General features: G+C 45.2%; 1 protein-coding gene across 1 annotated transcript in view; it reads right to left on the bottom strand.

The window, feature by feature from the left end:
* Positions 1–13,532, bottom strand: part of PRKN (parkin RBR E3 ubiquitin protein ligase) — a 1,046,212-nt gene that overhangs the window by 191,310 nt on the left and 841,370 nt on the right. The window contains exon 7 of the mRNA XM_021693212.1: positions 5,115–5,176. Coding sequence (XP_021548887.1) covers positions 5,115–5,176 — 62 coding nt within the window. The remainder of the gene's footprint in view (positions 1–5,114; positions 5,177–13,532) is intronic.

Below are 13,532 nucleotides of genomic sequence, written 5' to 3'. Positions count from 1 at the left end.
TGTCCCTCTTGCTCATTATCTTCCGGCCACATTGCTTTTATTTAGTGGCCTGAACAGGACAATCTCTTCACCTCTTGGGTGGGGGGGGGTCACTGAACATACACTTCCCTCTGTTTCGAATGTTCTTCTATCCCATACTGAGATCCCAGCTCAGTGAACAGTGGTGCCTTTTCAACCTTTACGGTTCATGGTTCCTTAGCTCCTTATCTCAATTAGGTTAAATCTCAATCACTGTTTTCTTCTTAGCATTTACCACGATTTGTTCTTGTAATTTCCTTGTTTACCATTGTATCTAACACTAGCACAGTAATAGTACAAAAAAGGTATTCACAAAATGTTTGTTGAATAAATGAATTTTGTTTCCTTAAAATTGATTGAACCTGGGGTGGGGGAAGCTGGTGTAAGTGCAGGTACTCTAGAAACGCAGTTCTTCTGAAGGCTCTCACAGCCCTAGGGACTGATGCCAGATATCACTCCTGGTGGGTTGTTGTTTTTCTTTTAAGGCTCACCTTGAACTTTGGAGTCGCTTATGACCTACTATGTGATAACATCTTTGCCAAGTAGTTTGGACTTGGGGGCATCAAAGGTGCTTTATGAATGTGAATTATAAACACAAGTCATGGGGCCAAGAAGCTAATGTAAATGGGTTATATGTTAAATTCCAAGGAGTTTTAATTGTATTTTTATTTTAGGAAGGTAAATTATTTATAGTGTGTAATGATTTATTTTTAATCTAGATCTCAAAAATCAAGTGCCTATTAGGGACTGATGAAAATGGAAAGGAATCACATATGAAGAAATTAGATGACCAATAAGCATCTCCACCATCCAGCAGTGGATTCAGTAATTAACCAGTATCTGCGTTCATCTTACCAGTTCACTTTTAGGTGCACATCACACTTACTTCATTGCCTACCTTGTTGCTACTAGTTCAATCTAGTGATTGAGTATAAATAATGTAAATAGTATTTAAATCAGAAACATTTTAGTGTAGCACTTACTATTTGCAAGTCACTTTGCAATCCTATTTATTTCCAAAAATTCTAAGAGATGGCTGACCATTTCTCTTCCTTTTCTACAAATGGAAAAGCCACATTAGTGAGGGACTGAAATGATGTGTCCAAGGGCACTTGTAACACATATTAATATAAAATTTCATTTTGTCAAGTGATAAAAGTTGCCTCCAGCATCCATAGAGAGCCTGAATGTTTCATCAGCTCCTGGAGAGGGAGCGGCCGCCCTACTCCAACCCGCAGGAGCAGTGGGGCTGGACCGCTCGGCTTTCTCTCCAGAGCCTCAGCACCATCTGCCCTGAGGCCACCAATTTCTGTCATGTATCATCAGGATAGAAATGTCCCAGACTGACACATCCAATTTATATCAGTCCCCAAAGTAGTCCCTGGCTCCCCTGTCATTCTCCAGTCTGACCCCACCCCCACACGCGGCTCTGTGCACCCCTTTGCCCTTTTTGTCCTTGAGCTTTCCCGACTCCCGCCCCTGTGACTTCAAACCACTCCCAGGGTCCTTCTCCCATTCTTCCCTCCCTGAAACTGGCTCCTGCCCTGGGACACCACTTCCTTGGAAGCTCCCTCACATGTTCTCTGCACACTTTGTACTACCAAGCATTGCTCCACAATGCTCCAAGTCAAACAGTTCTCTTCTCTCCTGAAACCAATCCTCCAGCCTTGAATTTCGAACCATCAGGCTCCACTGGGTGCTCTTTCTCCATCTGCAGGCAGCTCCGGAGCCCCACCTCCCTCTCCCCAATCTCCCCCCCACCCCCGGCCCCTGCACTCTCTCCCTGCTCCCTCCTGACCACATTTCTTGAAGCTTCAGTTTGTGACTCAACAGAACTCTCTCCAAGTTGGCTCTGGTGGTAATTCTGGAGGGTCTAAATGTCCACATGGGCCACACTTCCGACACCCTGGCTTCCTGAGTCCGTGACCTCAACTTCTGCAGTCAACTTTTCCTCTATCCTAACTCGGCCATCGGCAATCCCAGCCCTCCCCTGACCCCACCATTGCCAGTCCCTGCATGCCTCCACAATCTCAATGACAAGGATCCCATTCTTCAGCCAACACCTGCTTTTCCAGCTAAACCTTGCTAGTCCTTAAATTCCCAAAACTCTTTGGACCCACTGGGATCTGGAACCAACCACCGACCAACTACCTTTCCCACCCAGTCTCTTCTCATCCCACCTCTCCGCTCTCCTAGCTGAAAACCAAACTCCGGGTTGAACCCAGCTCTCTGTTTTCTGCATCTGTGCCTATATAGTTGAATGTGACAGAAAGACACCAGGCTCACGGATCTCGCTCCAAACTCATTCCTTTCCCAAGTTTATTACTCCCTACCCTCCTAAGTGACGATTTCACTATCCTTTCATCTCCCTGGAAGGCTCTGCCCCCATGTGTGCTCTCAGCTGCCAACTGTCCCTCCCATTTCACTGAGAAAAGAGGGACAGCAGTAGCAACCACCCTGCATATTCAACCATCCCCACTGCCACCAGGCTGAGCCGTCCCTACTCGTGTCTCAGGTGGAGCCTCTACTCAGCGGCTGTGAGCCAGGATGTTGTTCCCGACGGTCTCTCCTCTCCCCTGCATCACCAACCCCCTACTCTTCTACAGAGTCACTCCCATTGGCCCATCAACATGCCTCAGCTTTTCCTGTAAAAAAAGAAAAGGATCTTGATTCCACATTCCCCCACCCCAGCTGCCTCATTCTTGGCTTTCCTTTATAGCTGAATTCCTTAAAAAAGAAGTCACCAGTATTTGCTCTCTCCCATTCCTCTTCCTTTTCTGCACATGAACCCAATTCAAGCAGGCTTTCAGCCCCGCCACCCCCTGGTCAAGGCCACCAAGGACCTCCAAGTTTCGAATTCCAATGTTCATTTCTCACCCGGCACCTGCTTGGTCTCATGGAGCACGGATGATCAGCCTTCCTTCCTAGAAATGCTTCCTGCCTTTGGCTTCCAGTGCACTCTCCTGGATTTCTTCCTACCTTACTCCAACCACACCTCGTATTTCATAATGCTTTTTATGTGAAATGAGCATTACAGAGGGTCATGTCAGAACTTCTGTACTCGCTTTATTCTCTATCTGGAAAGCTCCTTTTCCAAACGTCACCAGGATGCTTTCCTGCACTCCTTTCAGGTCCTCACTCACAAATCACCTGCTCAGTGAGGTTCTTCCTGACCACCTTATAGAAAATTCACCTCTTCTGCCTATTACCACTACCCCCTTTTTGGTTTTATTTTTCTCCATGGCCATAATAACCACCTAGCATAATGTATATTGAACATGTCTGTGTGTATATAGCATAACGGTTTTCCACTGATGGGTATTCCTTTTTCACTCCTATATCCCGATAAACGAGAATGGCATATAGCACCTGAGGAGGTGCTCAGTGAGTATCTGCTGAATGAAAGGAAAGAAGGAAGGAAGGAAAAGTGTTTTTTTTTTTTTTTTGGGAAATAAAGATCAATATTGCTGTGCACCCTGTTCCCATGTTGCACAACTAATCAGAGTAATATTGATTTTGATTATGGCTCAATTAAATTTCTAGGAGAATGCAAAGTGGCCTGACTTGTATGCAAATCTAAGATGATTATAGTTGGCTTCTTTCCCTACTAATCACCAATGACTCTAACACAAATAGGGAAATAATTTGCAAATATTGGTACAAGTTAGAAGAGAAGGCTCCATTATCTGAGTGGAAATGTCAGGGCAACAATCAGTAATTCTTACTTTAAGAAATCTCTCAGGCTTTCACAGGAACATGGCTGGGAGATGCATGTGTTTTCCTAAATAGGTACGTTTGAGGGAGTCAGTTATTAACTCTTACCTGCAATGGAGGGTAACTGATTTTGCTTATATTTGAATAAACACTTATGCCTGCTGAATTCTGGAATCGGCAGTATGAAAACACAAAGGAGACATTCTGAAATCTGTTAAATCAAGGAACTGGAAATAATTCTAGTTTTTTATCCTCCCCCAATTAGCTCCTTTCTGTTTTTAATCTAATATTGGACACAGGTGTCCAACTTTGCAACATACACATACCAAAGAAAAACACCCCCACCACAAACTCATTGACAAAACTCATCTCCCTTTGCACGTTCCCTGGTCAGATGTGACAAAGATGACCTTTGGGGGTAAAAACCAGTAAGAGAGGGTGAGGTAGGTCACGCCCCAAGTTTGGTGTGAGTATTTCAAGAATAACTTGACATCAAGATTTCACATAATACTATGGAAGCTGTAATTCTATACAAAGATTAAGAAATTTATTTGTATGCAGGCAAAGCGCGCATGCACGTGTGTGTGTGTGTGTGTGTGTGTGTGTAATTCGGCACCCTGAATTATTTACTTAGCACATCCCTTTAAAATCTGACATGTCGGGGCGCCTGGGTGGCTCAGTTGGTTAAGCGACTGCCTTCGGCTCAAGTCATGATCCTGGAGTCCCGGGATCGAGTCCCGCATTTGGGCTCCCTGCACGGCAGGGAGTCTGCTTCTCCCTCTGACCTCCCCCTCTCTCATGCTCTCTCTCTCTCTCATTCTCTCTCTCTCAAATAAATAAAATCTTAAAAAAAAAAAAATTTAAAATCTGACATGTCGCCGAGCACCACAGTACTGAAGTAATCTACTTTTAATGGGCCATCCTTTGTATGTATATACGTCACATGTCTGTATCCGTAGAGAAAGCAGTTGCAGTGAGATATGGAGAAGGTGCACACCGTGCAAAGGTCTGGTGAGAGGGGCTGGCGCCCTCACTCGCAGACATCACGTCAGGGCCGTCTGTGGTGCCTGGTCTCTTACCCATCATGTGTCCGGACACTAACTTGTTGGCTCTCCTGCCACCACGTTGTCCCTGCTTACTGCCAGCATCCTGAGATGAAATGCTCCGGCAGATAGCAGATGTACCAATTAACAACCTCTCAGGTCTGATGGATAGAAGAGGAAAAGAGCGTCCTCACACATATCTGCAGCGTGGCTTTCTTCCCCGTTTTAGGGCACCAAGGGTCAGGAGACACCCTCTGCCTCCCTGGAGAGAGCCCAAACTGTCTCATTAGTGTCTATCTTTCATGACACACTGACACTGCCTTTGAGAGGCCCACTCACCTGCTCTTCTCCAAGAATCCTGAAGTGATGGAGCTCTTTAATCAAGGAGTTGGGGCAGCCAGCTGTTGAAGAACAGAATGAATCACAAACGCGTTATTCCCATTCGGTGCGGTAATGGGTTCTTACATGCATGTATGACTAGCAGCGTCCGGTGTTGTTGGGGGGGACGCAGACCCCCACCTGCACAACACATTCTAAGCAACTACTCAAAGGCCACACCTTGGAGGGCACTATGGCTGCCGTCCGGTCCCCCACTGTGACACTGGGAAGGAGCAGGTGAGCGCAGCCAAGCCTTTTCTCCCTCTTGATTGTGACCCGGCCTTTGTGGGGCTTTAGGCCACCATGTTATTTCTCCCCAGCACGTCACTTGTCCCTCATAGAGAGCCAGGATTCTGTGGGGCTGGAGTGGGAGAGTTGGTGAGTATAGGTTCACTGTGCTTATTTACCACATCCTGTTTCCTCGCTCTGGGGGGGAGGGTGCTGCACACAGAGAACTAAGAAGGAAGACGGGGCAGCTGGATATCGCATCTTCACGGGATTTGGTTTTAGTTTAGAACCTTGCCTGGTTCTTCCAGGAGGCTCTGTCAAGGCTAGAAGGATCCTGTCTTTCGGTTTGGAAAGGGGTTCTTATGGAAAGGACCTGGGAAGAGAGCCAGGATAGTCGGGGTGCCCATGACCTTCCATTCTACCCGGTCGGTAAGAGCCTCTTTAGGCTTTCCCATTTTCTTCCTCCAGTTGTAAACAGAAATAAGTAAATAAATTATATGTATGCATGCCGGTACATGCTTAGTCATAATTTAATTATGTTCTATCCCTGTCCTTTTAACTGAAAAATTGTATGTATTAGTTTGTAGTCATTTATAATATTAACTCTGGTAACAAAAATTGATATAAAAGCTCACTTCTTAGATACAATCTATGGATTACATAATCTGTTGAAGCTTCTACTAAGGAATTGGGTTGTATGCAAAATGCACCAAAGCAATCACTGTGCTGTCGTTCATGTTACTCAGCCTTGTGATGTAAGAATAAAGTACCGAGGAGAGGACGTCTGTCTGGGGAGGGCAGGCTGAGGAAGGAGGGAGGTGTCATCTTCACGGAGGTGAAGGAGTTATCCTTTGCAAGAGAGATTAGATTTGTGTTTTATTCTAGAAGGTAGGATTAAAACTAAGAGGCAGGGGTGCCTGGGTGGCTCAGTCGGTTAAACGTCTGCCTTCGGCTCAGGTCATGATCCCAGGGTCCTGGGATGGAGCCCCGCATGGGCTCCCTGCTCGGTGGGGAGCCTGCTTCTCCTTCTTTCTCTGCCTGCCACTCTGCCTACTTGTGTTCTCTCTCTCTGTTAAATGAATAAATAAAATCTTAAAAAAAAAAAAACTATGAGGCAAAAATGACATCAGTAGACTTTGGTTCAAAAGTAAGAAATTTCTAACTTAAAAATGGAATACATTGCCTGATGAGCTACTAACTGTAGGTTTTCAGACACAGGCTAAATGACTATTTCTGCAGGATATTGTAGAGATGAATTTGACAGGGTCTGATCCAATTCAGAAATTCTGTGGTCATGTAAAATGCTGAAACACGGTTTTGCTGTTTGATGTTATATTTGACATTGTCTTTGATACTATAACATTTCAGACCTTGCAAGAGTGGTTTACAAATGCTTACCAAAGTAGTACAAAAGAGTTTTAAAAATATAAACAAAATCTAAACAGGCAATGTCACCATCTGATAGTAGACCAAGAAAATAAATGAAAATCCTTAGATGAATATTTTGGTGGAAAACACAGTATGTTAATTGCCTCCGGCACGTCCAATGCTATAAAGAAGGGAAGCTAGATCCTTGACATTAGAACTGTGTTTGTCCAACTGGATGCCACGGACATGTGGTCTGAAGGTTCTTTTTGAGATGTTCATATCAGAATTGCTATTCTGATAATTATCTAAACAGTTAGGAGAAGTCATGCTGGATCATTCGGTTGGCCACAATTCAACTAAGAACTATGGTGGAAGTTCAGCCTCATCTCGGTGCTAGAATTTTAGATCATCTTGGGAAGAAGAGGTTCTGTGAAACCCATAAGGAAAGAGCCAAGGCATCAACTAAGAACTATGGTGGAAGTTCAGCCTCATCTCGGTGCTAGAATTTTAGATCATCTTGGGAAGAAGAGGTTCTGTGAAACCCATGAGGAAAGAGCCAAGGCAGAATTCCAGGCGTGCATTTCCAATAAGCGGGGGGCCTGCGGACTGGCACCAAGTGTAGGAGGTTCACGTGGGAGAGGCACCATGGGTACAGCGATGTGGGCATGCGCAGTTCAGGGGAACCTGGCCAACCAGCCAGGGCCTTGGTTGCATCCCAGGCAACAATTTAGTTTCAGCAAAATGCCAACATCTGCGATATGAAATTCACAGAATTTAACTGGAATGCTTTTGGTTTTGTTCTTTTATTTATATTTAATTTACTGATTTTCATTTGGGCCTTCCAGTTGTATAAGCATAAAATGTTTATGTCTAAATTTATATCTAGACAGATTTAAGAGATATTATTTTGCGAAATAGTTTTATTCAACCTTATTAATTTTAGAGGATTTTTTAAAAACGTTGTCCTTCACATCCCTCAAATTTGAGAAAAACTGATTTGACTTACTTTAATGCCAGGTAAAATAAGAACCAGAATTTAAAATTAGCCTGTTTTCAGGATTTGTATTCTAACATTCTCCTAAGATGTAACTTCAAGGATTGATGTCAATGAGAGTTCCAATATAAACATCTTTCACAGAAGACTAGATAATTACCTGGCACACCTGGTAGGTGGAACAAAATATAATAAACAAGGACAGATATGGCATTAGTTAGAAGGGAAGACGTGTGAGGGGGACAAGATATTTAAGAGACCACGGGAGGGGCACCTGTAACTGTGGTCGCCACAGGAACATCAGTGTGGGAAATGGACAGACGCAAACTTTGTGTGAAGGCGAGTTTCAAAATCACAAAACTAGAAACACAAGACACACACGGAATTCAGTAGTGTGAGGAGGAGGGGTGGAGGCACCAGGAGGAAGAAAGAGCCTGGCATAGGAAGACTACATGGACAGTGTTGTTAATGGTGGTGCTGCACTCTTGCTTTCTCCAAATTCCTCACACATAGCCTACACGCGCATGGCAATGGGTCATCTTCTGCAGCCACGGTTGTCTACTTGGACCAGTCAAATCCTCACGGTGCCCAGCATCCTCTGCCCTCAGGTCCCCGAGGGGAGATCTTTTCTCGAAATGACAGAGAAAAGGCTCCTATTAAAATGTGCCCGTGGTGGCAAGCCTGGGTGGCGTACTCCGTTGAGTCTCCCACTCTTGGTTTCGGCTCAGGTCATGATGTCATTGTCATGGGATCGAGCCCCGTGACGGGCTCCCTGCTCAGTGTGGAGTCCGCTTGAAATTCTCTCTCTCCCTCTCCCCCTGCCTCTCCTGCTCGTGTTCTCAGTCTGTCTCAAATAAATAAATAAATATCTAATGTCTCCAGCCATTTGCACTTGCCGCTCCCTCTCTCCGGAGAGCTCTTGGCCCCGACATCTGCATGGAGGGCTCCTCCTTCAAGTCCTTTCTCAAATGTCACCTTCTCCGTGAGAGTGTTTGGGGCGGCCCTGCGTGAAACTGCAGCCTGTTTTCACCCCCATGCCCTCCTCACACTATATTTTCTCCAGAGTGAAATCATCTTCGAATGTACCCTACACCTCATGTCCTTTATTTTCTGTCACCCGCTGCTGAGATGCGAAGGTGACAAGTGTAGGGATGGGTGGCTGTCTTGTCATCATGGTATCAGCCATGCCCACAGTGGATGAGTCCCCTGCCATGTGCTCATGGTCACCCAGCGGGGCAACAGTGGCACCTGGGAGGGGCTCCTGCTCTACCCTCCCCTTCTCTCCTCCCAGAGGCCTCTTCTCCGACCTCCAGCCATGGAGGTGCTTTGCTTATTGCTTATTGGTGAAATGGCCTTTTCTGACCTCTCACCTCTCATGCTCCCCAGGACCCTACACCTGCTTTTCCTTCTCCAGGTCCGGTCCAGCCAGTCACTGCTAGTGCAGCAAGCAGGGCTAGAAGTCTAGCAGAAACCACGCCATCTACCCAACACAGTGTCCCTGCTGAGTACGGTGCTGCTTTGGGGCCCTCTCCTGGCCAGGCTCCTGGCTATGGCTGGCCCTTCACTTTTCTTTGGCCAGCACCTCTCTCACCACCCTTGGGGACTCTCCAAACCATCACCGTCCTTCTTAATTAACCTCTAGTGCAATAAGAGCTCACCTGACCCAGGTGTAAAGCTCTTGTGAACGTGGAGGTGAGGGCCCCGGCGCCCCACAAGGAAGGACCGTGGCCGAGCTGTCGCACGACGGTGATAGAGCTGGGCCCTCAGCTGCAGACAGCTGCCTCATCTGAGGTCATGCGTTCCAGGGACCCCAACCTGCTGCCCAGGACAGGGAGGGGGACCGCCTAGCCACCATGGGCTGCATTTGCTCCCAGGCTCTGTCAGGCCTGAATGACAGTGTGACTCCTTACTCTGCCCAATCTGCCCCTCCCCCCTTTCCCAGGTGCCATCCCAGTAAACACCAGTAGTTTACCCCCTGCCTCGGACTTGGCTTCCAGAGAATGCAGCTGGTAGCTTTCAAGTACACCAATCCCGAATTTCACATCCCCTTCCAATCAGACCCCCCGTATCTATCCCTCTCTACTCCTCCAGACTAGAAGGGGAAAGGGCATCTCTTTCTCAAAACAGGGCTCACTCTTCATCCATCACACCCTGTCCCCACTCAGCCCCTAGTAGGCCCAACTTACCACCCACTCACTCTCTTCATGTTCTGCCGCTCTGCGGCATGTTCACTTCAAACCAAGGAAGGATTCAAGTTTTCCCTTTAAATATTCAGCAAAGATCTGGCCTTGAGCATAGAGTTAGTACCTTCTCTTCCTTTCCCCTTTCCTCCAATTGTCTCTGAGGAAAAGCTTTCAGCCATCAGCACCACTTGAAAATAGCAACTGGAGATAGGGATTCCAGAAGGGAAATACCAAAATTGGGGGTTTCATGCCTTATAAAAAAGTTCCTGCAGTCATGGCCTGGATGGAAGCTCTAGTTCCATGTTAACTAGCTGGCTCTGTGCTCCTGGATAAATCGGTTACTCCCACCGCCAAGTCCTTTTACCAAGAATAATCCCCATCTCTATCTCCAGCAGCAGTTTTGAATGTATGTGAAAGGAAAACAGGATGACCAAAAGATTAGGAAGTGAATGTATTGCTAATGATCTTCACGGCGTTTCCACGTCCAATGATGGCTGCTCATACTTCTTGTAAAAATTTCCTGTATTTAAAAGGGAAGTGGCTACTTGAAACAATTGCTACGTGATCTACTGTCTAAAGAAATAAAGGTCAAGCCTTCTTTTTTTGGCTCTGATGTGTGAACAGATTGGGAGTTATGACCCCCATCCTCACAGCAGGAAAATCTGGGCAAACTGAAAACCAGCAACTTTTCTTAGACCCATCAGGGAACTGATGTCACCCTGAGATCTTGAGAGGCAGCCAAATCCAGCCAGTGAGAGCTAGACCTGCCAATGTGGAGCACAAGCCACTGGAACCGCAAACTGGTGGGCACCTTCCGATGGCCATTTCAGTGAACTACAGATTACAAGGCAGAGAGTGTTGGAGGGGTCAAAAAACAGACAGAAAGAGACATGAAGGTTAGATGCTGAGCCATTTCTCTTATCAGAAGAAATTCCGTAATATGTTGGCTTTAGCAGGTGACTGACCAAGTAAAAATCCCAAGAGTCTCAGAAGGTGGGTTTCACAGTTGATGGGGTGGGGACCCTATCACTTTCTCTAGTCTTGGCAGATCAGAAGGTAAAAACTACGACTTGTTTTGGGAGGGCAAATGGGAAGCTCTAACTTGCTTGGAAAACATATTAGACAATGGTTTAGGGGGAGAAACACTGAATAGAAGAAGATGCACGATGCCAGGCATTTGAATCAGTCTTTGTCGTCTTTCCTTGAGAAAGAATTGCTGAGGAAACCAACTAAGTGGCAGTGTTGCATCCAGAACGATTTTGGATGTCACATAGAAGAAGAAGTGTCATATTGCATGTGAAGACTGCAAATCTAGCTGGGTTGAAAGAACAGACTAAATGGTCACACTCCTGTGAATGAAGAACGTGTCTAAAATCAAGAATGCGTGAGGTGTGGGCATGCATATCGGGATGCGGGGTCCTTCCTGAACTGTCTGGAGAAGAGCGACTGGTGTCCAGACAAGAGGTATCTCCCTGGTTGTCCCTGTCCTGTGATCCCCCTCTGCCACCTCCCCCACGGGCGGATTCTACAGTCTCTTTACCCCACGTGCAGGGGTGGGGGGGTGGCACTCTCAGTCCCAGCCTGTCCCCCTCCTCCCACTCCCATGTCTCCGGCCCAGGAGGAAATGAGAAGTAACGACGAAGGAAGAACAGGAGAAGGAAATGAAGTGACTGTTCATCTTCACCACTACTAGCTGTGCATTCTTGGGCCAAAGACACTGCATCAGCTCTAAAGCCTTCACTTCCTACTTGTAAAAACGGGAGTAGGAATATTTAACTAAGGGGTTGCTGTCAACAATGTGTGTGGGTATCTATGTGTTTGTATATATATCACCTAGTAGAGTTCCTTGTACGCGGTGGGCTTTTAGGGAATGGCAGATGCTATTTTGAGAGTCTCTGGAGAGGAGAGGCACTTAGTGTGTCACACTGTGCTTGAGATGGTTGTTCTGCTGTCCTCGCAGAAAATCCTTGTTGCATGAACCCTCGGTATTTAGAGGCCAATTTCGCTAAAGCAGCCCAGGATCCAATGACATATTTGGGATTATTAGGACAATATGCTGAAAAACAATAGATTGTCAAGTATGTATATGTGTGTGTTTATAAAGTACATGTATATATACACACATATATGTTCACATGATCATTCATGCTTAGAAAAGCATGGTTAGTATACATTTAAGGCTTTAAGTTTGTTGCCTTTTATTAATTCATTTATTCATTTACTCACTCCAATAACCTCAAGTGATTAATAAGCAATTTGATATTTTTATTTGATATCATAAAATCTTATGACATGTTTTTACCTTTGAACTTGGTGGAAGGTATTTTTTATCTCACTGGTCATTTTGAATTGCATCCTTTACATATCTATATTTACGAAGTGAATGAATAGAGGCAATCAGGAAAAATAACTGAAGCCCCCGATCTCCAGGCACATCCAATTATCTAAATATGCAAAAGGGAAACTGACTCAAATTTTTGACAAAAGGGACAGTTAGCAACCGTTTAATGTACCTTCTGCTTAGCCTTCTGAGTCAGCCGTAACACACAGTAAGGGCATCACTTGCGTATACAATCAACAGATGGATGATTACGGCAAACAAGCTGTGGTTTAAAAACAAGTATTCTACAAAGATGTCAAAGAAGAGAACTGACGACTCATAATTCTGTTGAACCAGAGCTGATCTTTTTTTTGTCGTTGTTGCTGCAGGAGGTGGAGGGAGCTCTTTTTTTTTTACTGGTGGCTGCTTTGTAATATTAAAGGCTACTTGCCTTTTGTCACCCACGTTGTGAGTGAAGCAAATGACAGGGCTAACTGACAATTCTACCCTGAAATTCTACCTCTAAATCCCAGACTCCATGCATTGCAAACTACTTTCTGCCCTGTCATGATGATTTAACAAAAATGACTATTAGATTTTGCATATAAAGATGCTGTAAGTTCAGAATTTCATATGCCGCATTATTTTAATCCTCAAACTTATAATAAGTTCAAGTCTGTTTAACTTGAACACACTTCCTGTGTTTGGGGGAGAAAATACGCTACCATAAAGACACCAAAAATCTACGCACAACAGCAAAACAAAAGCAACACAAAATTTTAGAAGTTAAAAGTGTGCATCGTGGAGTGACTGGAAAAATTAACAAAAAGGAAGTAGGACCATGGGCTTTCTTCGGTGGGAGAGCCAGTCTTTATATCCATACTGTATATCATTGTATTTTCCAAAAAAGATAATGTGAATGTGTTGCCACACAAAGCTTCTATCAATGGCAACTAATTAAATTGAATTAAAAAGCATCTTTAGGGGAGCCTGGGTGGCTTAGTCGGTTAAACATCTGATTCTTGATTTTAGCTCAGGTCATGATCTCAGGGTTGTGAGATCAAGCCCTGTGTTAAGAATCTCTCTCTCTCCCTCTCTCTCTCTCTGCCCCTTCCGCCCTCCCTCTCTTAAAAAAACAAAAAACAAAAAACCAAGAACATTTTTCAGGCTCAGATGTGTGGTGCCTATCACAATTTCTGTTGCGTTTAATTATTTGTTAATATCTGCTTTTCCCACCCCGAACACAGACTCCATGAGAACAGGCACTTGCTCGCAGCTTCATCTAG

The sequence above is a fragment of the Neomonachus schauinslandi genome, chromosome 8 (genome assembly GCF_002201575.2).
Source record: "Neomonachus schauinslandi chromosome 8, ASM220157v2, whole genome shotgun sequence".
NCBI lineage: Eukaryota > Metazoa > Chordata > Mammalia > Carnivora > Phocidae > Neomonachus > Neomonachus schauinslandi.
Note: the sequence above shows the minus strand (reverse complement) of the source record. Positions and strands in the feature narration are given on the sequence as shown.